Source organism: Hypomesus transpacificus, chromosome 9 (genome assembly GCF_021917145.1).
Source record: "Hypomesus transpacificus isolate Combined female chromosome 9, fHypTra1, whole genome shotgun sequence".
Taxonomy (NCBI): Eukaryota; Metazoa; Chordata; class Actinopteri; order Osmeriformes; family Osmeridae; genus Hypomesus; species Hypomesus transpacificus.
This window is the reverse complement of record NC_061068.1, coordinates 20,168,695-20,195,960: the sequence shown is the minus strand read 5'-3', so window position 1 is coordinate 20,195,960 and position 27,266 is coordinate 20,168,695. Positions and strand designations below refer to the sequence as shown.

At 42.3% G+C, this 27,266-nt stretch overlaps 2 protein-coding genes across 4 annotated transcripts; both read left to right on the top strand.

The window, feature by feature from the left end:
- Positions 1-69: 69 nt before the first annotated feature.
- On the top strand, positions 70-17,668 carry ell2 (elongation factor for RNA polymerase II 2). 2 transcript variants are annotated; one of them, XM_047024878.1, is made up of 12 exons: positions 70-240; positions 7,695-7,742; positions 8,421-8,542; positions 8,665-8,828; positions 11,288-11,547; positions 12,957-13,081; positions 13,673-13,742; positions 13,976-15,098; positions 15,958-16,024; positions 16,442-16,613; positions 16,845-16,889; positions 17,015-17,668. In XM_047024878.1, the coding sequence occupies exons 1-12, from the start codon at positions 220-222 to the stop codon at positions 17,129-17,131; spliced, it is 2,334 nt and encodes a 777-aa protein (XP_046880834.1). In that variant the 5' UTR covers positions 70-219; the 3' UTR covers positions 17,132-17,668. The 2 variants fall into 2 exon arrangements, with proteins under 2 accessions (XP_046880834.1, XP_046880833.1); XM_047024877.1 differs by lacking the exon at positions 70-240 and adding an exon at positions 3,964-4,229.
- A 4,502-nt stretch (positions 17,669-22,170) lies between these two features.
- glrx (glutaredoxin (thioltransferase)) lies at positions 22,171-27,210 on the top strand. 2 transcript variants are annotated; one of them, XR_006956482.1, is made up of 4 exons: positions 22,171-22,500; positions 23,221-23,350; positions 23,778-23,826; positions 26,633-27,210. XR_006956482.1 is itself a non-coding variant. In XM_047025355.1 (3 exons), exons 1-2 carry the CDS (start codon positions 22,294-22,296, stop codon positions 23,332-23,334), a joined length of 321 nt encoding a protein of 106 aa, XP_046881311.1. In that variant the 5' UTR covers positions 22,172-22,293; the 3' UTR covers positions 23,335-23,350; positions 26,633-27,210. The 2 variants fall into 2 exon arrangements, 1 of the variants encoding a protein (XP_046881311.1); XM_047025355.1 differs by lacking the exon at positions 23,778-23,826 and having other exon boundaries at positions 22,172-22,500.
- The last annotated feature ends 56 nt before the right edge of the window (positions 27,211-27,266 follow it).

The following is a 27,266-nucleotide window of genomic DNA, read 5'->3' as shown; positions in this document are numbered from 1 at the left end:
AACTGCACCACCACCTTTGTGGTTTTCTGTGATAAGAGTCAACAGTGTGAGAGCCCACTTTCCCCACAAATGGCCAATGATTAACTATCTGTTAGAAGCTGCTGTTAGAAGGGCCTTCAATGCTAGCTGTGGGTAAAGAAGACACAACAGCAGGAGGATGCTGCTAATTCTTCCACGTCTTTATATTGACACAAGTTTGAAGGGAAAGAATGGAGATGTATGTATGGAGAACACATGTTGGTGAGCATACATTTTCCTGTACCTGCGTTGAATGCTTAGTTTCTCTCCCTTTTCCCTCAACTTTGCAAGCTAGTCTGTAAAAAAAAAAAGCAGATGGCTTTTTCCCACTGCCAACACACCATAGCCTAAGGACCAAATCGGCACGTGTGGCTGTCCTGCTGCCTGAAGGAGCTCCCAACAGTCACGTTTCCAAATAACACCCCTCTCAGGATGATCAACTGACTGAAGAACCAATCTTTATTGACCAACTGTGTGATGTAGGCAGCGTAAACTGTTATGCAGGTTAACAGTATACTGTCTTTGGACTCTATTGTACTTATTTGGTTGTTTCCACAAATACAGTTAAAACTAGTTTTTAATTCACCATTCATCATTTTTGGGAAAATTTAAGTTTGTCCTAAAATGGTGGAAAACCCTAGCCTGACGTTGTCATACTCATAATTCTAGTCAGAATATGAGTCTGAGAACTCTCCGTTGGGCTTTGACTACAGGGCGTGTTTCAAACGAGCCTGGAAAACAAATGCCTCTTCGCTCAATTGGATAGATCTACAACCAATCAGAGCAACAGAGTATGTGACGTATGTTAAGCACCGCATAGTTGTTGTCAACAGAACTAAACTACAAGCAGACTTGAAGTATGCTTGAAGTACGATTTTTGCCGGTGTTGTAAAATTAATTTAAGGGTAGGGAGAGTACTTGTTCACACGGTCAACCTTTTTGAGCGAAACAATAAAGGGCAATGCATATACGTAGTTCTCCGTTTAGGATTACAACTCCATAGGGGCCAGCTGATAAATTAAACTTTTGCGGAATCCCGTAGGAAGGACGGCAAAAACATATTTTCCATCGACAAATGCCTTGATTGCGTCTCTCTGTTCCTCTTTCAAAATTAATGCGCTGTCGATGTCTTCTAAAACAGACTCGATGGCAGTATCATAACATCCCAGATCTCCAGCGGTAGCCATGTTTGTTCAAAACGAATTCAACTTAAGCACTCTTTTGTGACGTGGGTGATTACGTTACTGTTGATCATCTGTCCATCATCGTATAAAGCCCGCCCTGGCAATTTAATTGGTTCGCCCAGATTCTGGTTTTCTGTAGTTGGTCCCCAATACGAGACCCTCCAGACCCAACTTCCCGACCAAATTTTTTTGGGGGCGGGGAGAAGTTGGGCTGGCAGCCAGGCTAGGAAAACCCAACAATACTAAAGATATTCATTATTTAATTTAAAAACGACTTAAAACAGGGATTAGCAATCAATTTGGCTACCCACATTTGAGGGAATGGTTAAATGATTACATGTTTTGAGTTGAACCCTTATGATTAATACTCACATACAACAAAACTAATCAATCCTTGTTTGGACAACACATTTTCACTTCTTTTCAGACCCCTTCACTTCAAGCACAGTTTATTGTGTTACATAAAATTAGTATTTTTTCCAGTTAATCTAAACTCTTTCCCAGTCTGACAAATGGAAAAGGTTTTTAAAAAAACCTCAAACTGAAATTTCTCATTTAAATAAGTATTAAGACTCAAACAGTACCTAAGTACTTTATAGAAGCCCAATTGGCAGCAATTACAGGAGTGAGTCGGAGTTGATCCCATCCTTCCAGGCAGATCTTCTCAAGCTCCTTCAGTGAACTACTATGATCTGCAGGTCTCTCCACAGATGTTCTTTGGGGTTATTATGGGCTTTGGTGGGGTCACTCCAGGACAGTCAGAGACTGCTGAAAGGTAAACTGTCACCCAAGTCTGAGGTTTCTTGCTCTCTGGAGCAGGTTTTCTTCCAGGACCTCTCTGTATATAACATATATATCAAAGCATGATGCTACCACCACTATGCTTCACCTTAGGAATGGATGTTACCAGGTGATGAGCAGTGACTTGTGTTCACCAAACATTGGGCTTGGAGTTCAGTCCAGAAAGTTACATTATTGTCATATCAGACCAGATAATCTTTTTGTCATACTCTCAGAGTCCTTTACATGCTGTTTGGCAAACTCCAAACGTGTCATAAGCCAATCAAAACTCAAGAGTGGCTCCCATCTAGCCACACTACCATGAACCCCTGATTGATGAAGTGCTGTTGAGATGGTAGTCTTTCCAGCAGGTTCCCACATCTCTACAGAGGACTTCCAAAGTTCTCAGAGTGATCGTTAGGTTCTTGGTCACTCACCTCCATGAGCAAAGCCCAAGACGCATCTCAGTTAAATAAATCAAAGTGGATACATCTGACCACAATTGGGAGTACCACAGCAAAGGTCTAAAAACAACACGTGCTAAAATAAAAGGGTATTCTGAATATTTTCTAAAGCCACTGTAGATGGAAGGAACATCTTTATCTCTTGTTGTGGACTGATTAGCTTCAGGGGCAGTTCAGTAAGCATGTGCTGTTGATTATCACTGGTGTAGAAGCCTGTCCAAATAACACAATGATTAATTATTAACTTTTAAGTTCATCGCTTAAATTAGGCCTAAAAGTAGTAAGAGAGACTGAGTGCAAGTAGAGAGTTTGGCAAATAAGAAAATGTTCATTGAGGTTTATTTTTTGACAAGATTGAAAACCTGCATATGAGAAGTTTAAAGACACTCGAACCTTCAGGCCCAGGAGTGCTATAAGACTGTCAAAAACAATGTCTGTTTAATAAATTAGTTTAGTCCCATCAATGATCAGTGTGAGTCCAGCAGGATGCTTAATATTAATAAGAACAGACCAGGCCCGAAGAACATCTATTGAGACAACACTTAACCTGACAACAGCACTTGTGTCAACAAGTTGGATGAACTCTGATCATTTGAGATGAAATGACTCATGAATTTTCACCTAACTTGTTGCACCCAAAATATGTTTTGAATAATTGACTTAGGACAACACGAGATCCACTGTAGATGTTTGTTGTAATATACAGTACATGAGGCCTATCCCGCTAACAAAAGATACTTCGGCCAGCCAATGTGTAAACTTCTGTGTAAGCTCATGAGATGTTGTTATCTGGGAGGGTGCCTAAGTCTCACTGTGTGTCTGTGTACGTGAGCGAGTGTGTGTGTGAGGGGGGGGGGGGAGGGGGGCATGGGACTAAGCTGTCAGGATGGGTGTGGTGGACAAGCTACAGTAATCTGCTTGATTCACACTGGCTTTTCCACACCCTTCTAGAGGATACAATAACTACAAAATGCAGCATAACCCCTTGTTTGAAGGAACTGAATCAAAGATAGTTTTATGGTTTAAAATACAACCCAGTTGTGACTCCTTCAAAATGTTTGATCCTGACTGTGTATGTTGGACACAGTTAAAGGCTGCTTTTACAGGTCAAATTATGATAAGGTGTTTAATATATAATAAAACGAAACTTAATGGGGAAAACATCTTGAAGGGAACACCCTATTACTACATAAGACTTTAGATCTTAGAACAAATTAATTTTTGAAATGTGACAGTTGTGCCAGCTCGTATAAACTTTTATTTGGGAGGAAAATATATTCTTAATATAAAGTTAGTAGGATTCATAAAAATGTTTTAACGTGATGCTGACATAAATGTGTGTATGTTCATGCATTACAAACTGACTACACTATATCGTTCTATGACGTCATAATGGCCAGAACACAGCTGATCATTTTGATGGTCCATCGCACAATAAAGTTCGACAACAAAAGGCAGACTGTCATTTTAAAGAAATAAATGAGTACAGCTCCAATTACATTTTGTTCCCCGAGACAAGCCAACTCAATCAGATCCAAATATGTTGAACGAACCGCTTGTATGAGTCCCTCCCCTTGAATTTGAGCTAGGTAGCTTGAGCTGCTGCTATATGCTCGGACGTCAGAGGGACGATGGTGGAGGGCTGGTAAAGATGGCGGCGCTCTCCGAGGATGGGAGGTATGGATTGAATTGTGGCCGACGGAACGCAGACGGAATCACCGTTTTGCATGTTAAATTGACAGAGACGGCATTTAGAGCAATAGAGAGCTACCAAAACTCTAAGGTAAGTTAATCCTGAGTACTTTCATAGGGTGTCGAGGTTCCCTAAAACTGGAGAGCAAACTGTCATATGTTGAGTTTTCAGAAACTAAATAGCTAGCTGTAAGATAGCTAACAACCTCAAAAAACACATTTTTGAGTGCCGTCAAAGTACTAGCTGGCAAACTGTTAATCCATAGCTGCAACTAACCAGTTTAGAGAGCAAACTAGTGACACATCCTTTGAAAAGAATAGGGCTCCCTAGCTAGACTACCATTTTTGCTACATTTAACTGGTCGCAATGGATGTGCTTTTTGGATGCAAGTTAGCTCTGGCACTGGCTTTTCTACTTTTGTCACACTGCCAAAACAAGTAAAATGGCTCGGGTTGGCGTTAACTAGCTTGTCTAAATTCTATATTTGCGATCTAAATTGTTAGCAAGTCAATCAACCTTGCTAGGCAAGCCAAGTTTGCCAGGAAGGAGTAGACTAATCTATTTGTGTCAGCCACAACTAGCTAAGTATTAAAGTTCGATAACTTATTTCGCTTGACAGCTATTAACAAGTAAATTGAAGGTGATTCATGGCAACTAATTCAACAAATTGCCTTCTAAAAGTAGCCTAACAAAACCGGCAGTTACAATTAAATGTAACTTAAAGGGACCTACCACGTATCATGTAAAACTGGGTACGAGCCCCAGCAAAAAAAAAGAAAAGAAAAAAAAGCTTGCTAAGCTAAACATATTTAACCCTTCTGTCCCAATAAAAGAGCAAGATAAACTGCCTCTACCTTTTTTCGTTGATTAGCGATTTCAGATGTCTTGATTAAATGTTACTTAAACACATTTCTGTAATATCTTTTGAAAGACGAAAGCTCGTTAACGTAAGGCTACCTGAGACTGCAAATCTTGCTCGAGCCTCAAGGAAATTTGTCAGCTGGGCACTCGATCATAGTGGACATGTTCTATTATCTGCACTAGGTCATTAAAATAGTTGCTGTAGTGGACTGGCGAAATTGTATCATTTACGTTGCATTTCTATGATTTATACAAATACAAATGCTCGTTATTCACAAGAGGACTCATAACAGGATTAAGACAGACACACTGCCACTTGAGATACTACTTGACAGGACATTGAGAATTAAGTAGTGGTAGTAAAACATTAAAGTTGCACTTCAGTGGTATGATGTAATTGAATTCCTCCACACTGGTATCTGAAGTCAACTGGTGCTTTACTGGCTTGTTCTAAAGTATTTTTTCATGGGGCTGTGACAATGCTTGGAACCACTGCTAGGGTTGATACCTTTTTTTAGACCTTTGGACATCATCCAAAGGTAAAACTATCAACAAGCCAAGGTGTATCTAAAATTAAAATTAGATAGCTCATTTGTTTAGATACCTGGCTAGGAAACAAGAATATTTTTTGATTACCAGTATACCTAACACATATAAAATAGAAGGATTTCGCACCAATATAGTTCAATTCACATTCGTGGCATCAATAGTGTACTATTTTTCAGAATGTAATACTTTGCCATTGGTTCATGAATAGGAATTAAGCTAGTTAAAAATGGAGCTCCCTCTAGAGGTGATTCAATTAAAAAATATATAAAATACACCTCACTATAGCCTAGATATAGAGCACCACCCAAACAGCAGGCCTATTGTCCCAGACTCCGCAGACAGTTGTTGGCTTTTACAGATCCCATCAAAATTGTCGCATCTCATGGGGTCCACTTCAGAGAAATCTGGTATCCAATCCAGTAACCTTACAGTCCATTGACTGGTCCAGTATGTATTTTGGCCTCCTTCAGAATTTTCTATTTGAGTAATGGTGTACAGTCCCTAAGGTTGACATGTCTCTTGTCACCAAAAGGTATTTTGAGATGTCACCGGCCTAACCTGTTAAAAACAAATATAGTCTAGCTAGCTAATCCCAGAGCTGTGCAAATGGTTTTATCTTGGCTTGCCACAACAGAGATAGGCCTATAGCCTACACCAAGGGACTACTCTGGCTCAGGGAGGAACAGAGGGCAAAATCCCAGGGAAGTTCAGTGGAGTGTCAATAACAACCTTGCATAACACCCAGTTAGATTGCTGATCAGCCAAGCCTATACCCAGAATGGTGAGAATTCCATGTCAGGCACTTAGGGCCCATGTCAGTGTACGTACATTCAACAATGTTGGAGTTTTAATGTGAGTGTAACGATTTTATTCCTGTTCACTTTCTTAATCTCAAAGGAAATACAACACAGAGGACAAAAATGTTTTTCAAGAAACTAGTTACACATTTTAAATCTGAAGTGTGAAGGGGTCTGTGGTGCAACATCGGAAAAAGAAAGAGAAAGCTGTCAGCAAAAAATTCCAAGCGGGGCACTTCACCAGACAGGTAGCATGACCATGACACTGATACAAGGAATATGAGCCAACACTCCTAGATCTGAGTAATTCTTTTGTGACCAGTAACAGCCAGCGCAACAGGCGTATTGCATGGTTAGGCCGCACGCTGCACTGAACAGCAGTCCACCCAGTCTCCTGCTGACTGAGCAGCCAAAACTGCCTGCTTTCTGTTTCTCTGAGTCTCTAGTCTGTGTGGGGGCAGAACTAGCCCAGTGGCTGCCCAAGCACAGGCTGCAACCCTTTCTTTCTGTCTGTGGTGACATGAAATGCGATCGGGACTGCGTGTGTTTGAGTGCCTGTTGGGGGATGGGTGAGTCCACTGTTGCTAGTTCGACTCTAAACTTCTGGGGAAGAAACCTGTAATAAGTTCAGCTTTATAACCTAGCATAAGTTCCATAAAGCACTGTTTATTTGTCAATTGCTCACCTCTAATTTAGGTGTAGGTTTTTTTCTTCTAGGTTGAAGAAAAAACAAAAAACAAAAGAGCAGCTTTTATAGTTTTGCTTGGGTGTAGATGTGGAAATGGTCAGTAATTTCCTCTGCTTTTTCTTTATTCTTTCAATATCAACACCAAATCTGAGCGGAACCATTTGGAAACAATGATGGCATATCTGTAGCAGATATATACTTTGAGTGAAAAGGCCTATTTGACACCCCCTTCCCTTTCCACCCCACTAGGTTGGAAGATGTGCATGTTTGCAATTCTTTTTCAGGTTACCACAAACGCAAGCTTCAAAAAGTCTGCATAAAAACAAACTTTCCAAAATACCTCTGTCAAAACGACCACCTCTTTTTCTGAAGTTCACTTTCACATATAGCTCACCGCTGACGTCTTAGTGTTAAAATGTTTCATGCAACGCTTTATGGCTAATACGTTTTTCAATCAGGTCAAAATAATACACAACAATCATCAGCCAGTTTTCTATACTTTTCTAGGTGAAATGGTGAATTTTGGACTGACTTGTAGGCATAATGATTGTCAGACTAGATGTGAACTTACAATCCAATCATGTTCGCATTTAAAAACTTGTCGGCAACAATTCGCAATGGTTTTTGATTTGAAAATTGATTAATTCTCCTCTCTTCCAGAATGTACCGTCCTCACGGCCCTCAATACAATTCAAGGGACTCCAAGGCGTAAGTCCTCACTAACCATCTCAGTGCTCCTCATACCTTGTTTTAGACAATGTTTTAGTATCATACCAATATCCAAATAAATTAGGGTCATGAGATGTTATCAGGTGCCATACTAGATACTAGTCTCTTTCAACCACCAGTTCCATAAAACATGTCAGATATGATTCTGGTCAGTGTTGCATTACTGATTGTGTTGATTCAAGTGAAATATGGATTGTTAGTGAAGGGGTAATTTTGGAAGTTTGTGGTGCCCTCCCCCCCCCACCATGTTGTGAAAGCATCCGGTTTACCCCTGACCGCCTGTGCGCTTACCCAGAGCTCAACTTTCCCAATGTATGTCTATAAATACCAGTAACAGTCAAGTGAGTCTGCAGCTGGACTAGACTTGGTCTTTCTCGGTCTTACTCATTCTAAAACACACACGCACAGCATCTCATACCTCAGAGCCTTTTTTGGGACATGCTATCAGTAATAATGTGTGGTGGGGAAGTAAAGAAAAACATTTATTTGATGCAAATCTGTGAATAGTTATGAGTTTGGAGAGCAAATGTGCATCTCGTGCAAATTATTCAGTTTGAGGGCCAAACCTGAGGATGTACCAATTTTCTTAAGGGGGGATTCATTGACCTTTTGACCATTTATTAGTCGTGTGTGTGTGTGTCCATGTGAACCCCACAGCGCATTCAAATCCCCAGGACTGATAACTTGAACGGGTCCCATAACTTTGACTTCTACCTGTCCAACGTGGGCAAGGACAACCCTCAGGGAAGCTTTGAGGGCATCCAACAATATGTGTCCAGGTAAGTCCATGGCTGCCTGGTCACTGGTTCTTTTGTCCACCCCTTTCAAGGTCAACATGTTGAGTGCTTCCTTTCCCAAAAAACCCTTTTAATACGGTTCTCTGCCAACTTTCCTTTCCTAGCTCGGGGAAGGCCCACCTTACGTCCTTGGGGACGATCCAAGACAAGGTTACCGTGTGCGCCACCAACGACTCGTATCAGGTGACCAGGGAGCGCATGACGCAGGCCGAGGAGGACACTCGCAAACGGGGGACCAAAGTCATCAAGCCAGGGGGGCAATTCCGAGGTGAGTCGGCAGAGCCAGACGTATCTTGTGTGGATGGTTGGAACTGCCCAGTCCTCTGGGTCACCCTCACAAGTGGACACTGAAGGGTTAAGGGGGGGGGGGGGGTAGGATTTTAGGGTGGTCGCAATAAGGTTTGTGTCCCCACAGCCCATGAAATGGCTCCTTTGTTTCCTACCCACGTTGCTTTTTCTTCCCTTTGTGTATCCGAAGGACTGAATAGGTGAAAGCGATGTCATTGACAGCTTTCAATGGAGGGAGGTAGGCTATTGTTTTGGCCAGACTAAGCCGTTTGCCCTTTGGGCTCTTTTTGATTAGCGCTTCCCACTGATAAGTGTTGAGGAAAGGAAGTTGCTTGTTTAATTTACATTTTTGTTGATCTGTCCATCTCTTTAGTTTCTCCTCTTAATAAAGACCCAACACTGGACATAAACATAACCTTCTCTCGGTCACTTCCAACACCTGTAAACTAATAATTTGCCACTCGCAATATACGGCTGGATTGAGGTCAAGGCAAGTGGAAAAGTAAAAGTTAATCTTGGTGCTAATCTTATTTGTCAAGCCTGGTTTGTTACTGTCCCGTCCGGCCATTCAAAGATAGGAGACAGAGAAGGGGAATGGGGATATGTAGAAAGTGCAATGTAATAACCTTCTGTTGATGTAACCACAGCCCAGTGCCAAATCTGGCATGTAATTGACCTGAGACTTGCTTCTCACACTGCTTAGGAAAGGGCCGGTGTAAATACTCGAGAGGCATTTTTTGGTCTTACTTCCGGTCTGCCCTCCTTTTCAACCTTGTTCGTAATCTCTGGTCTAACGTGGTGGCATAGGTTTAACCACATGCCCGTCTGCACACGTTACCAGGGAATAGTCCGGGCAAATCCTCGACGGGGAAGGGACCGAGGTGCATTTCCAAAGGGTTCAAACGGGTGTCGGGTTCTTTCCCGCCGAAGTTCGATTTCCGGCCTCTTGTGCAATATCAAGAGATTTGGTTTCACCAAAATAGTTCATCTGTTGTACTTGTTATGTCATTTACCAAGAGAGGGAGGATATGCGTGTGGGATCTCCAGAAGCTTTTTTGTTTATGATATAACTTGCTGGAACGTTACATAAATCGTTGTTGTCAATTTGTCTTGTTTCCCAATGTGTTCTTTGTCCCTGGGTGAACAGTGCCTTCTACACACACAGGCATACTTGGATGTGCTTAGTAGCCTACATGTAATTTGAATACATCAACCCAGCATTGAAAGTAGCAGGTTGCCTAACTATCGTTGGTGAAAATCATTCATCTCTGAAGGTTGACTTGGCACACGGTAATATTGCTTGCGTCGGAAATCAAAGATTAGGATACAGACCTTTTATCTAAGCCAAAATTGTATATGATGTGTTAGCGACTGATAAATTGATGTCTTGACGTCTGGAACAGAATCAACATAGCCTATACTTATATTGTGAAAGGCTTGTTGGAACAATGTAGCCTAACATTTGAGGTCAGTAGAAATGCAATTAAAGTGGTGTGACTAGCACGTGCAAAGTCTCACTTCTCCACAAACTCGAAAAGTTCGTTTTTGTCTACTTTCTGCCTCCGGGGGAACAATTTGCATACACAGGCCCAGATGGAAACTGGGAAATGATAGGGTTAATGGCAACAGAAGAAAGGGGTGGGGTACAGGCATGTCACAGCTGGCTCGGGGTTCACATTGTACAAGCACACAGTTACACTTTGAAGGTATGAAGATATGCTTGACTCATCAGGGAGTGATCACACAATCCTTATCCTGAGTGTGATTCCATTTGTTATCAAAACGGTTGTTGAAACATTTTGCATAGTCGGTTTAGCATTCGAGTGGACGTCATAGCGTGGTGTCATTATGTACCTGGCCGTAGTTGTTTTCTGTTTTATTGCAAGTATGGCATGGGGGTCTACAGTGACTGGCCCCACTTTAGGGTATAATGATCATCATTTGACACGAGATACACCTGCCCCGTGGACTCAACAGGCTGTGGAACAACAAAAATGTTTGAGAACAGGTGTGCTACGATACCCTTTGTGGTCTAAAGGCACCACATCATTCTAGTAAAGGGAAGGCAGCGAACCGGAATACGTTTCTCGGTCTAACTCGTAATCTCTTAAAGAGGTTTCGAGTTTTATAATCATTCAAAGTGAGCCGTGTCAGGAAATGTCAAGTCATCCTGACTCAGCGAAAGGCAGAGGCGTCTGTCGGATTTGAGAAAGCACGGACCTGCCATGATCAGATTTGGTCAAAGCTGTGTACATGCTTTCGCCTATCTTGTTCTGCTAAAGAGCAGAGGCTGCCTCAAGCTATAGAGGCGTGAGGAATAGATGCATATTTAGACTGTCGACCTGGCTAATGGGCTCAGGACCTTCTCTGACCTTCTTCACATCCCCCCCATTCCCCCCGCCTCACAAATGTTTTTAAATTCTCCTCAAACCCCCTCAGGTAAGCAAGTCCACATCCGAAAACCAGCACTGTCAGCCCCTGACCCCGTCCCGGAGCGCAAGCGCTCCACGCCCATCAACCCAGCCAACACCATCCGCAAGTGCCTTGCCAACAACCCGGTGTCCCAGCGGCCGTACCGCGACCGCGTGATCCACCTGCTAGCAATGCGCTCCTACAAGAAGCTGGAGGTGCTGGCCAGGCTTCAGCGAGACGGCATGAGCCAGAAGGACCGCAACTCCCTGGGGAGCACACTGCAGCAGGTAAGGAAGGAGGGGGTAGAGTTTGTAGTCTTTTGAAGACATCAAAGGTCCTGAATGAGAAGCCGTTAACAAAGAGTAGGGTAGAATGTAATAAGGTCTGCACTTCTTTCGACAAGGTGAAAACCAACAGTATATTACATTTGACCGACACCACTGATAAGGAGCACCTTTGCCCCTTGAATCCACGTTTTTCAAAAGGTTTCAAACCTGCTTTGGCGGTGAAATCACCCCGGGGTGCGTGGAAGGAGCTGCAGTTGTTCCAGAGGCGACATGTCACCGTTAGCCCTAAGGACCCCCTCCTCGCCCTTAGGCACTAGAGCACAGAAATGCAAATCACTCTGGGAAAAGGAGAAAAGCAAGGGAGACGAGTTCTCAACATAACAATGACCTTTATTCACACAACGGCTCAGCAGTGAGCACAGCCTCTTGGAAAGAAAACAAGCAGCCTTACATCTGAGCCGATTTCATCACGCATAAGTGTAAACCACATGCGCTCTCTCTCTCTAAGACATACCTTAAGACGACTCCACATGAAAGCTTTATTGTACCATGTCTGGTACAATAGACAAGGTTCTTGACTTAACACATTTTTCTGTGCATGGCTTCAAGGCGAGCTGCATGTCTGTTTTGTCATTTGAAGGCTCCGACAAACTAGACCAAGTTAGGCATCATCACCAAGCCTCGTCTTTGTTTACCTGAGGTGCACGAACGTCAGATCGGATGCGGTGCCCGTACCTCAACGTCATTTGTTTTCACGCATGGTGTTTGTGTCGTATTATTATTAAATTGTACACGTCTTTATCGATGTCACTATGTACATTCATTAAACTCCTACCATGAACTCCAATAGAATAATGTGTCCTCCTGCAATCAATCCTGGCACTGGCCTGCGATGTAATCTCTCGGCCACAATCACCCCACTTTCTCTCTAGCTATTGACTGTTTGGAGGGAACTCACTAATCTAAAAAGCTGGGCATTTACTTTAGATGAGTGACTCGAATCGGGCAGCTAAAATGTTTCACTTGTTCAAAAGACAAATGCCTAAAGTGCTCTGTGTTCATCTCTATACCAACTGTTGCTCAAGTTGCACGCAAATAAATCTGTCGAAGATCTAATCACACTGGATTGCTGGGTACAGTTTAATATTTGGTGCGTATTGATGCAACATGATTTTATGTACTGTGGATTTTACAAATTGATATTTAACGTGTAATTTTTGGGGAGTTTAATTAAATTGAATTGAGGAAATGCAGACTTTATTTATTTTTCTCAAAATGGAAAAACCTTCTAAACTAGTTAACATTCCAGGACCATGTTGTCCTTCAACGTCTACAGAAAACCACTAGGCAAATTGACGATGTGTGTGTCTGCACCTTGTGTGTATTTGTGTGTGTGTGTGTGACAACAGGTGGCCAATCTCAACCCCAAAGACAATGCATACTCCCTGAAGGACTTCATCTACCGCGAGATCCAGAGAGACTGGCCTGGCTACTCAGAGGATGATCGGGTTCAGGTGGACAGACTCCTGGCACGGTATGACCGCTTTTATCACTAGAATCTGGGCTCTCTCCTCCCACACGGCTCCAGTGCCAGTCCTACAAAGCCATCCCCCTGACCATTGACTACCCCAGAACTCAAATCAACCATATAAATCACTATTGTTCAGACCAATGGAGCCAGCAACTAGAGAGCTTTAACATAAGCAGGACTTTGGGACTCCCACCAGTTATAAATCTTCTTGGATTGAGTTGTGTAATGAGCAAGGATCCATCCACCTGGCCAAGAACCAGGTTCCAATGCATTGGGAGTTTCAATCCAGATGTGGAAGATGCTAAATGATCTCAAGACTCCACACGCTCAGGCGCCGTCTCTTTGTGAGAGCCACTTCAATTTCAGTCGTGGAGTCTTAGGATACTTGGTTGCCCATTTTCCACATCTGGATTGAAACTTCGATGCATTGGAATGAACCTGGTTCTCGGTTATTGAGAACATCTCGGTTGATCATACATCCTGCATATCTATAGCTAGCTTGAAGCAGAAGCCAACAAAGGGCTATAACGGTTAATAAGAACTATTAGCAATTGGCCTGTGATTTGCTTATCGCTCATACACATTTGTATACAGGAAATTGGGTCTTCCTCCATTGGGAAATTCCAGCGGTTCCCCCAAAGATGACGTACCTTTGTCACCACAAGTAAGTGTGCACATGCTGTCCCCAAAAGCATTCTTACACGTTAAGTTTTGATACGTCTCATATTATTTTACCATCAACAAACATATAAATACATCAAATAATTAGGTGTAACATGTTATTTATAATAATGATCAAATGATAATCCACACGTGCCCCTTTTCTGTCTTAAACCTGCAATTTTGAACCTTGAGTTGCTGACTGGAATGTCTCTGCTTCTCGTTTACGTCTTTCAGAAGCGCCAGCCCGACTTTGACTTCATCGATCCCCTGATGCCCAAGAAGCCCCGCATCTCCCACCTCAGCAACCGAGGGCCCCCTGTCCCTGCTCCCACTACCACTGCCTTGTCCACCTCTCCACGTCACAGCCCCGTCACCACAAAGCGCTCCTCCCTCCTTCCCGCCAGCGCTACTGTGATCGGCCCCCACGTCCCCGTCTCCCACCAGCCGCCTGTATCGCACCACCACCACTCCCAGCATCACAGCCATCCCCACCCGGGCCCTGGCTCCAACTCTAACTCCCCCAGCACGCCAGAAGGACGAGGCACCCAGGACCTCCCGGTGGACCAGAGCTCCTCCTGTCGAGACCCCTCACCCAGCCCCACCCGCAGCCCAGTCTCCGGCCGCACATCTCAGGATCGCTACCGCCCACCGGTCCAAACCTCCAGGGCCCCGGCCTCCTCCCCCAGCCGAAGCCCTATGTCGGGCCGCACCCTGGATGGATACCGCCCCCCTGTCCAGGCCCAGGCTCCCTCCCCCAGCCGCAGCCCCATGCCCGGCCATAATCTTCAGGATCGTTATAGACCCCCGGTCCAGACACGTGCACCAGCCTCTTTGCCCAGCCCCACCCGCAGTCCTGTTTTGAACCGCAACAATGAGGACCGATATCGACCACCGACCCAGGGGCCCGGCTCTTCAATCTCCCCCAGTCGCAGCCCAACCTCTGGTCGCTCTCTCCAGGCCCTCTCCCCCAATCAGTCTCAGAGCCCTGCTTCCGGACGTACCCCACAAGACCGCTACCGCCCGCCAGCCCAGGCCCCTAGCACCAGCTCCTCAACCTCCCCCAGCCTGCAGCCGCGCACCTCCCTCACCGTTACCTCGTCAGTGGTCACCACCACGCCACCCTCGCCTAGCATCAACAACAACAGCAGCAGTAAGAAGCTCAAGAAGGCCAAGAAGCACAAAGAGAAGGACAAAGTGAGGGAGAAGGTGAGCGAGAAGAGGAAGGACAGGGAGGGCCACGCTAGCGGCCCTTCTGGGGTCCAGGCCGAGGAGGGCCAGAAGCCCAAGAAGAGGCACCGCCACGAGGCCGAGGAGAGAACCACCCCAGCCATCGCTAAGAACCCCAACTTGGACCAAAGTAGGTTTAGAAATCCTTTAAAACAATTTTTGAGCTAAGGAATCTTTATACAGATGATCCTCATGTTATATGGGTTAGGGGTGACCTCTGTATATGTGAAGTCCATCATTGTGTATGCATTTGAGGGTCAGAATTCAAGCTGGTCTTTTTACAGTATGTTTTACAACTTGTAAAAAAAAAAAAAAAAAAAAAAAAAAAAAAAAAATATATATATACTCCACCCAATGCAAAATGAACACGTCTGTATCGTGCTCGACATTTTAAGCCCTCAATATTCAATTTACAAGACAATTTATCTCTCAGACTTTGGAATCTATCTCTGCATGTTTCACTAGGTACAGCTTCCAAAGCCTAAGCCCCCCTGTACATGAAGGCTTGCTATCTGCCAGGTTATGGTTCTGAATTTCACTGATATTGAAAGCCATGTGCCTTTATGACCACAACAGGACTTTTTGCCTTCGCAATCATGTTAGACGTGACTTGGTGCACTTTGTCAGATACAGGGATTGAACCTGCTGCTTGCCGTAGTGCCTTTTAAATATTAATCAATTGCAGTGCGATAACGGAGCTGCTACGGTTGGCACAGACTTTTTCAGTCTTGACGTCAGCTTTCTCTTCATTCTTAAAACTTTGGATCTCTCGGTTAAAAGTTAATTTTTACTTGTCAACCATTCAAAGTGACCTTCCTTTTTGATCCTTTCCAAAGACATGTTATGTACATTTGAATTCTACTGCAAAGAACCAGGAAAAGGGGTTTCAGACTTTACATTATTTGAAACCAAGATGAACATTATCTGCAAAGAAAAAATTATTAGCCTTTGTTTAGTATATAGAATAAATGATTAATCTCTGTCAACAGATTCTAAAGAGAGACCAGGTCACTCTACAGACCTCTCTTCCACCACTGTGATGCCAGATTACATTGCGTGAGTGACCCTATTCTCCCCCCCCCCCCCCCCCCCCCCCCCCCCACCCTCATCATGCTAATTAAAAGAGAGTCTAATACCAGACTGCTTTTTCAAATGAACCATTAAACATCCATTCATGAAGATCTATTAACTTAATAATTCATTCCTTTAGATTTTTTTCCTACATATGACACCTTATACTGTCCACTTAATAGTGCAGTTGTTTTATTTAATTTTTTTGAAATCTAAAATGACTGCAAACCAGTCCCTGTCTGTAAATTGAGCATGGATAACCATTTGTCATTGCCTGATCGCCATCCCATTTCTTTGGATGCAACTGATGTTGGACACCCAATAATGACCCAGGCGAGGCGCACCACCATCTGATCCTCGTCCAGTTCACTGATCCACATCCCCGTGTCTGTCCCCCTGCAGGAAGTACACACCACTGGTTTCCATGGACCAGCGGCAGAGCTATAAGGATGACTTCAATGCAGAGTATGACGAGTACCGCGTCCTGCATGCTCGCGTGGAGAGCACCACCCGCCACTTCACCCAGCTTGACGCCCAGTCCAGGAGGCTGCCGCCTGGCACCAAAGAGTACCAGGCAAGTGCCCCCCCGTCCTGCCTTGATTATATGTCTGTGTGTGTGTTTTATCCCTTTACATTATCACGTTTCCAAATTTGGCATTTACGTGTTATGGTTCTTTATAAACTTTCAAGAGAAGCTTGTTAGCGATGCAAATGAAAGTCTATGGAAATTGTATCAACTTTTCTTAGATTAGAATCTCCTGTCAGTTTTGTCTTTTTAAGTAAATAAATCACTTACATTTTACAGGAGGTACATGAAGAAGTTTTGAAAGAGTACAAAAAAATGAAACAAGTAAGTGTATATATTTACTTTCCATTAACTTTCCATACATCTGTGCCATAATAAATCCTGACTTAAATTGTCCTATACATGTAGCAATGACTAAGTCTGATGTGTGTGTGTGTGTGTGTCCACAGCATAGGCCAAACTACCATGAAGAAAAACAGCGTTGCGAGTACCTGCACAACAAGCTGGCCCACATCAAGCGGCTAATAGCTGACTTTGACCAGCGCAACGCGCAGGCCTGGCGCTAAGCAGCACAGAAAATTGAGGATACAGGTTGACGTAGCCAACAAAGTTTCTCAAATCTTCAAGACCACAGTATTGAAAAAGGATTAAATGGGAGTAGGTTCCATCAAGTTCATATTTATTCAGACACCCCTTTTTCCCTTTGCCATTTTCCATGCTCATTATCTAAACTTTTTTTCCCCAGCTTTCCTTTCCTCCTACCTTTTTGATTCCAACAGCTTTAGTCTACTGCATTCTTTAAATTCTTTCTTCTACTCCTCCCCCCCTTTATTCACTGATGTTTTTACCCAAAGTTCCCTTTTAATACTACAATACCAGTTGGAGCGACGTGCATGTGAAATCAGGGGACTACTCATCTTTTCTAGCCTCAAGAAAAAGATTGGGGGGGGGGGGGAAATTAAACATATTTTTGAAAAGCAGAGAAAATATTATACTTATACTTGTATTTAAGTTGAGGGGGAAAAAACTGAGATCTATTTATTTTCAACTTATAGGAAAGAGAGGGAAAGTCAGCAGCTGATTTATTAACTTTTTCTTTTATTGAAAGCAATGCAAAAATATATACATATATTCCATGGGCCTTATGTGTTTGACTTTCTGTAGCCATTTTGCACACATCCATGCTTTGTCTCAATTTTCTAAAATTGGCTTTCTGGACTCATATCCTTTCACTTGCTATGAAAAATTAGAAAGTTATCTGGCATGTTGCTCAACATATTGCTCTTTTCAACCTACCTTACTGTGTTAAAATATAGAAGGACAGAAGTTGAGGATAGGAAGCCATTTTGACTGTTGAGACGCACCAATCATTTGTGTGCACATGGCTTGTTAATGGATTGGAATGGCCTTGGGTGGTATAGTGGGTTGGGGGGGGGGAGGGGTTACGAGGAGTATTGTTCCCAGTTTGTGGGTGTTACCCTGAGCACCATCAGTGTTTGATGCCCACGGTGCATAAGGGTGCCTTAAGGTGTTAGTTTACTCTCTGTAATGTCAAGTCAGTGAGAACTTTAGGGTGCCTGGGCCAACATGGAGGAACTATAACCGCCTGGTAAAGGTTGTGCACAATTCGCGCAGTGTGCGTTTGGAAGTGCATGCACGTGTGATTGAGAGTGAGCATGCATGAATGAGAGAAGGAGAAGAGGAGCCGTGTGTCTGGTTCAATGTGGGGGTGGGTAGGGAAGTTGGAATTTGTGTGTTTTTCAAAAAAAAAAGAAAAAAAGGAGTGCGCAGAGGAAAAACACACGTGTGTGTGTGTGTGTGGGGGGGGGGGGGGGGGGGGGGGGGGTGAGAAAATTTCAAAAAACAAAAAAAGCTGCTATCGTCTTTGTTTGAATAGCCAGAGCACTCGGGATCAACCTGGCGAGTTACATGTTCTTAATTGGGTCGAGATCTGTAAACCTCTTGAAGGACAGACTCCTCTCCAGCTTATTTAATGAAAAACAGGCTGTGTGCAGGCTGTGTTCTTGTGTGACAAAACAAAAATACAAATTACACTTCCACCAAAGGAAAAATTGGTAATACAATGACAAATGTGTAATTTTCTTCTTGATTCCAACTTAGAAGTCAACAGTAACGGAACTGTAGCAGAATTTAGAATGGCATTTCTTTTCATTTTTTTTTTTTCCCCAACTGAATGCTGTTTCAGTTTGATGGATGGATGGGTTCTATGAAAATGAAAATCAACATTAGACTTTATTTCATGATATCACATTAAAAGCGTAAGGGAAATATTGTTTACAAGCCTGTTTTAGAATGTTTGCCAAAAATGTAATTACTGTTCTGCTATTCCAGTGGTGAGAAGGCCCTACTTGTTTCATCTTTATTTTGAGACATAAATGATACTGGAAAGACTGGATACAAGAAGTAAAACAAATAATAATTTAATAACAGTATTTCCAACCGAGGGTGGGAGGTGGGGGCACTTGTGTACTATTCCCCTAAATATATGAAATTGATGAGAACTGTTGTCTCTGTTGCTGTGACACAATGTAAAGGTCTGCATCAGACCTCTTCGCTCCCTGGTTTCGCGCCAGTTTGGTAGAGTTTTGACGCTCAAAAGCAAACGTCAAATATTAATATTGTCAGATTGGGACGTTTTCATAACGTACGTGATCATTGTATCGTTTCTAAGGGCCAGTCTCTGCAGCGGACTGACTCATTGGATTGGTCATTGTCACACCTACTGTGCAATTTATTAGTTTCTTTTATTTTTAGGTGCAATTTTGCAATGTCACTACTTATGTTGAATGTCCCACCGTGACAGGGGTTATACAAAATAGTTATGGGATTTTTTTTTTTCTCTCCTTCAAAGCAACCTAAATGATTTAAAAACATGCAATCTGTAGTTGTATCTGGAAGAACTTGATATTAATAAAAACCTAAATTTCTTCCACGGTATCCTTGACGCCAATGAGCCATAAAGAACTACATCAGTTTCCATCCTCTGGCTAGAGTGATTTGCTCACATTTATTTAACAGTTTCCAGTTCACCACAAGCAATTTCCCAGAATTTGAGAAACAAGCCACAAGCAGCCCAGAATATGCTGGGCTGCACTCACAACGTCTTGTCCATCCCTTTCTGTTCTGTCCCCACATTTCTTAGATTTTCTTCCCAAAGAGGGCTCTCGTGCTTCTGACAGTGCTATACTTAGAGACCTTCTCTCCCCTGACAACCCTTGGGAAAGCATGAAGCATTTTCTAATTGTTCACATATGGCAGCACAGGGAATGACTGTCCCCTTTGCAGCATCAGCCAACGGATGGGGTGAGATTTGTTTGAAGTGGGGGCTTGATGGCATGGAAGGGCCTTGAGCACGTCATCAGAACAGTAATTTAAATTGATAGAATTGTTGAGGGAACAACAGAGTTTAATGTATATGTTATTTGAAGGGGAAGGAATAAGGTATTGAAGTCTTAATGACATGCAACTAGATATCACTGCAATGTGTTTGTGAGAGGGATGACTTGGTGTATGGATTGTGAAAACCTGCCCACCTGAAAATGCATTAATCAGTACATTAAAAGTCAACTTGGTTCAACATGAGTCCTTTTCATTTTTACATTCTTCTCTTACTACCCAATACTTAATTGTTACCTCCTTACATGTGAAAATGCTAATTTCAGTGGCTGGCGATGTCAGATATGGATGGGTGTCTTTTATAATATTAAAATGGCGCACTATGGAGATGGAATTCTCAGCTTTTGCACACATTACTCTGCTTACACCCCTTGAATAAACTAATTGTTAAATATCTCGGAATTGCTTCCATGTACTCCTGTCAAGTTAAAGGAGCACTGTTGAACTATGGACCTGCCCAGACTGTACCTTGTGAACCTTTATCTCTTAAATGTTAACTCCTTAAAGGCAGTAAAACTTCAATACTGAGTGAAAATGTGAAGCACAAGTCTTGCACAGGCGCACATTTAGATTATATTTCACTTACTTTTTGTGGGAAGGACTGAAGCTAAATTAGAATTTCATAATTCTCTGCATATTTCACTTCTAGGAACATGTACCCATTAACTAAATTTGAGTTTGTATTTACCTTGTCTTTATTACTTCATGTTTATAGAGTTAGGAATGTCAAAAGGTGTACATCTCCTTTTGTGTCAACTATGCACAGATACAAAAATAATCCAAACAGACACACGTTATGTAGTCCTGGTAGATAGTTAAAACCCAGTGGATTATTAAAACTCAACAAATCGACCAAACCATTAAATATTCTTACTGTCAGTCACTGAAATGGTGACATTGTCTTGTTCACAATGACAACAAAGAGAAAAAGGGATCTTGAAACAATACCATCCTACAATATGTAAGCACATACAGTATATAATGTATAAATATATTGATACACAAGACTGGGAGCAACTATAATAGAAGTAATCTTCAATCAATATAATAGTAGTTGTCTTCAATCATTTGTATTTGTTTAACTTTCGGCTTCCCCGGTAATGTGGCTTCAGAAAGTATTAGGACCCCTTCACTTTAAGCACATTTTATTGTGTTAAAAGTTTGAATTGTAAATGACAATTTTTGCCCAATAATCTATGCTCAATCACGCATAATGACAAAGTGAAAAATGTATGTGGCCACTTCAGCACATTTATTTAAAACAGAAATCTGTACTTCAGTACTTTGTAGAAGCTGTCCTTGGCTTGAACTGCCTTCTTTAGGTCTCTACAGGTGCTCTATGGGGTTTCAGTCTGGGTTTTGGCTGGGCCATTCAATAAGAATTGTCCCTATGCTTTGGGTCGTCATGCTGAAAGGTGAACCAACGTCCCAGTCTGAGGTTGTGTGCACTGTGGAGCAGGTTTCCTTCCAGGACCTCTGTATTTGGATGCATTTGCCCTTCCCTCAATTCGGACCAGTCTTCCTGTCCCTGCTGCTGAGAAGCACTCCCATAGCATCATGCTACCACTTCTATGCTTCACCAGAGGTCACGCCCCCCTGCTGCCCCCAAGTTAGAAGAAAACGCAGCTTAAGTGCCCTCTTGTATGTCCCCTTTGTTTATAAAATATCATAAAGTGCTATCTATGGTGGCCCAGTAGGCAAGAAAACTTAAAGTGCCCCTATGTGTGAGGAAATGAGCCCTCCAAGGAGCAGCTACAAGTGCAATTAAAAAAATATGGATGTGATTAGAAAAGGTTAACAGAGGATGGACAAATAGTTTTGTATATTTTATTTCATAGGAGCAGCTGATATCAGTGTAGATGTGTGGTATAGAGGTATGGTGTAGAGGTATGGTTTATTTTTTGTTATGAACCTTATTTGGGGAGGGGGGGGGGGGGGGGGGGGGGGGGCAACAACTAAAACAGTACATCGAGTACATTTTCATAACATGAAAGCGACTTGCCAGCCTTGAATTTCCATCTCTGATGTATAACTTTGGTTATGGTATCTTTTTATAAGAAAAAACGTTGAATGTTGTTTTGCTTTTTGGAGGTCAAGACAAGTATTCGCCAACGTACCTATACATGACATTGTTAGTGCCTACTTTAAAAAAATATAAAAATAAACGACTTTGAAGTTTAACCACGCCTCTTCCCGGAACGATGACATGACAATACGGAAGTGCTCTTCTAATTCATTTCATAACTAGAACATCGTATATTTATCGTTCTAGACAACCTCCAAGCACTGTATTTCCAAAGGATATAGCAAAATGGCACAGGAATTTGTGGAAACCAAAATTAAGGGAGATAAAGTTGTCTTGTTTATAAAGCCAACGTGCTCGTATTGTGTGATGGCCAAAGATGTTCTTTCAAAGTACAAATTCAAACCTGGACATCTGGAGTACATTGATATCAGTGGACGGAGCGACATGGGTAGTTTACAGGACTACTTTCTGGAAATAACAGGGGCCAGGACCGTGAGTGCAGCTTTCTATCCGCGATCACTTTAGTAGGGCGTTATATGAGAACAAAGGTTTTTTTTAACTCAAGACGTAAAACCTCAAAAAGTCCTCCTCTTTGAGGTTCTACGTCATCAGTTTATAATTTCCACTCATTGCGGACATGCACAACATAAATATATCACACACCACAATTGGCCTAGCCTACTCAATGCAAAGCACCGACTCAATATCATCAAATTGACAGTAAATCGCCATGCATGACCACATTATATAGCCTACTGTCGTTGCAGGGGCCTATACACCGTGTGCACCCCTGATGTAAATTATGGTTTCATTTGATGAATGTTGTATTTTAAATGTTTTTCAGCAAATAATTACTCTCGAGTCTCCGTATATCATGCTAGTCTTAAGAGGCCAAATTACAAACAAGGATCAAGGAAGTAAGAACTGAGCAAAAACATTTACACTTAACATGGCAGTGCTTGCCTCATATGTTGTCCCTCCTCTCAGTGGCAACGTTCCTTTTTACATGTAATTCATTGTGTAACATTTGACTAAACACATTTTGAAGAAATATAGAAAAGCCTAATCTTTGGAATACAAAAGCTGTTGTATGTCTCATCCCTAAATCCCAATTTCACATTACTTCACTACAGTATAAAGGGCAGCTGATTCACACGACTATACTACAGTATACAGGGCCGCTGATGACCTGTGTTTCTGGTACGTTCCAAGGTCCCACGGGTATTCATTGGCGAGGAGTGTGTGGGAGGAGGTTCTGACGTGGCAGAGATGGACAAGAGTGGTAAACTGAAGGAAATGATGCAGGCCATTGGAGCGCTGCAGTGACGCACACTGGCCTCAGGTAAGGCACACACACGTAGCAGGAGGTAGATGAGTCAAATGAGGCTGACCACTGTATGTGAGAGCTATGGATGATGAACTGACTGTATAGAACGGTTGAGAGGTTGGGGGGAAAAGGGAGGAAAAGGTGAGTTGCAGGACTGTGAATGAGCCCCAGTTGACAAAGAAAGGGGATAACATCTCAAAATTAAATATTATGTACAATAGAATATGGTGGTCAGTGCCATAATGCATAATTGAGACTCGACGGTACGTCCTTTATGTATGGATGCAAACCTCTTGTGAAGATGCAAGGGCTGAGATCAAATACTTTTAAGGGTCTGTCTAAAATCTCTTATTCCGAGTGAGTCAGAGGTTACAACTATCACTGTATTCTCGTCCTCATGCTGGGTACATATGCAGTAATGGGTACACACTTTATTTTACAGTCCTATTACCAATGGTGCTCCAGTACCTGGCTTTTAAAAGGTAGACTTGGTAAGATGACATCCTCAGCATTGTTGTCAATACAATTACAATGTCAACACTGAAACAATAAGGTTGCTTCCTGTATGTAGACATCATAGTACACACAGAAAGTACAATTCCAATCAAGCACATTTTTCATTGTCAGGTCTTTCCAGTGAGCTTTATAAGGGACTGAATTTGGCTGGTCCTGGCTGACTTTACTTCTGTTCTTGCTGATGCTTGCTTGCATAGTCACTCATCTGACATGGTTGTTTTTGCATACATTTAAAACATACCGGTAAACACCTGTACCACATTAAGGATGGTTTGCAGCTTTACAATGGCCAAAAATTCAACAGAGTATACAATTAATTATTAATTTATTTATCTTTTCAGTCTAATTTCTATGAAGATACCAGACGAATAGTTGGACTGTAAAATAGAGAGCAACCACATTGTCTCTACTCCAAACAATACAAAGTAAGATAAAAACAAGAAACCTTAATGTACTGTACACAATACAAAAATAGTTGCAGCACCGTCAAATAATAATTTCATGGCAACCCCAAAAAATTCAAATGTTCAAGTTGTTTCCAACCAGAGGCATTGTTTGGCAAGGGTTTCAATAAACAGGTTAAACAAAATATGTACTACTGAGGAGTCTAATGTTTTAATAAATATGCGCACCCCGGTCAGCAAAATCTGGAAATTTTCAGTATGAAGCAGTCCCTAATAAACCTCCTGTCCCTTATAGACAGAAAACATATCAATACATGTATATGAGGCTGAAGGTTAAATCAGGAACTGTACAATTCTGTGTCCAGCATGGGTAATACACAGACTGCCCCAGTAGAGTTGTGAGGTTATGTTTGTTGAGACCAAATGCTCTCTCAAATGGTTTTTCAGCCTGTACAACTTAACGCACCACAGCACTTGCATTTGTCAGAATACTGTTCTAGTTAAACACAAAAGTCTGCTCTTATGGCAGACAACCTTGATATTGATGCACTTTCATTAGCTTCTGCTAATCTTCTGCAAATCTCTACCCTTAATTGGGGTAGTTATTTAACATTGACATCCACCATTTTGTGTCTGCCTTATGAATTATGATCGTGCGAATAGATCTATTCAGGGCTTTCTGGCCTCCAGTAAAATACAAAATAAAATATGCTGCTTCTTTAACAGTCCTTTGAGCAAGGACTTGGAGTCACTTTGTTCCATCCTCAGGGAGTAAGAGTCCATCACACATCACATTTGTCGCTCCATGTCAACATTGCGGTCCTTTCAGCTTGGGGCTCTGTGACCTTTGCAGCCCACACCCTCGTCTTTTACCATGACGCTAACACAGTATGGCCAAAAGTATGTGGACACCCTTTCAAAATAAGAAACTGAAGGCTTTTAGTGTTTTTTAACTAAGATATCTCTGGGAGTAAAATCAACACAATAACTGTTCATTAGGATTGTCATAAAATTTATTTTCATTGCTTAAAACCCTTGTGCTGCGTTTGGATCATTGTGACCCACCGTCGTGGAACAAAATGACCCGAAGGCAGCACAAGGGTTATTAAGATCGGCAATGAGCAATACCAAGCATTGGCTAGAGTAATGTAGAACTTGCCATGGGACCGTAAGAGCAGTGCATTGCATTCTCAGGAGTTATCCAACTCTGCCATCTGGTAGTCTGACGCACTGTACTAGGTTTGACGGATTCCAGAACACTGCATGCTGTTTTTTCATGGTTCGATTTAGGCTCCTTAAATTCACTGAAGGAATTGTATTGCTAGTGCTGCAATGACATTCTAGACAATTCTGTGCTGTGTGGCAACAGTTTGGTGAAGGCCCTCCTGTTTTCTGTTTTCCACCATGCACAAATCGAGGTTTATACAGAAGTGTTTGGTAGAGTTTGGGGTGGGGAATCTTGACATACCTGCACAGAGCCTCGGTCTTAGGTTGAATATATTTCAAATATTATATATAGAAGGTATGGTCGATTGATTACCCATGAGTCTTTGTGTTTTGTGAATTTTAACGATTCATGGACAGTAGCATGGGGACAGCTTTGACTAACTGGATTGCAACATTAGCCAAATCATGACTTTTAGGTGGATGTACGTCTACACTGTTGGTTGTTGTTATGTAAAATGTTAATGAATTAAAATATTTTATAATTAATTGTGTGATAAATCGTTTTTATGATAGTATTATTTAATTTGTTTGGGAGGCTAGGTTAGCTTTTCTGTTCAGTGACAAGTTCCATGCATTCTATGCCTTTTACCGCTGGTCCCATTAAATCCGAACTTCCGTATTGGGATGACATTGTAATCTCAGTCTTCATATATTCAACCTAGCCATGACATCAACTCCACCAAACATCTTCTGGATGACTTCTGATGCCATCCTAGCCCTAATCTACTAACATCGGTGTCCGACCTCACTCATGAAAAAACAAATCCCTCATCGATGTACCACCATCTATTGGAAAGTCTTGTCAGAAGAGTGGAGGCAAATAGCAGCAAAACGTGGATTACCTTCCCAATGATACCCATGATTTTGGAATGAAATGCTTGACAAGTAGGTGTCTCAATACTGATTGAACAGGTGTCCACACACTGTTGGCCATGGAGTGCATCTTGACTATCCTCAACACATCCTCGCCTAACGTTTTGGGGCCAAAATCCAATGTTTAAGTCTCAATAACAATTTCTTTTTTTCTCCCCCCACCCCCCCTTCCACCCTGTTTCTCCGCCTTCAACCTTTCTTCCCCTTCCACCATTCCCAATTTGTCTCATCCCAATGTCTCTGTCACCCCACTCCCTCCCTACTGCTGTGTTTTCAGGAAGTGACAGCAGGGTGAGCGGGGTCACATGACTAGACAGCGGGACTTGCGAAGTTTGCGTCGCCGTTGCTGGTACTCGCTCAGCTCCTGTAGGTAACCCCTGGATGGCCACCGAAGTCTCTCCACCTGCTCTCGCTCCTCCTCTTTTGGGAAACAAAAGAAAGAAAGATTTACTTTTTTTTTTGCTTGCTTGCTGTCGGAATGATATTGTAATTCTCGATAGTTATCAATATCATTATCCATTTAAACAATATGATGTCGTAGCCATGCATCTCTATACGCAAAACATGCATACACAAACAAACATACGTAGACAAAGCATGCTATATCCCCTTGTTTGTTTCTGCCAAATCAAAAGCCATCACCTTGCCTACACGCTCAACTGATACAATTGTGTTTACACTTTGAACCTGTGGACCAATGCCAATAAGGCTCTGCCATGCCCAGTTTTGAGAGAACTCAAACTATTCACTTCACTTGTGCCCTTAAAGACCCGTCCATTTGACCCTAAATATGCACTTGTGTATGAGAACTACATCATGAAAATAAACATGCTTAATATGCTTACTAAAACCAGACCGTTGTGTCAAACATGTTTTTATATGCCGGTCTTGACTGCTTCTTTGTTATTTCT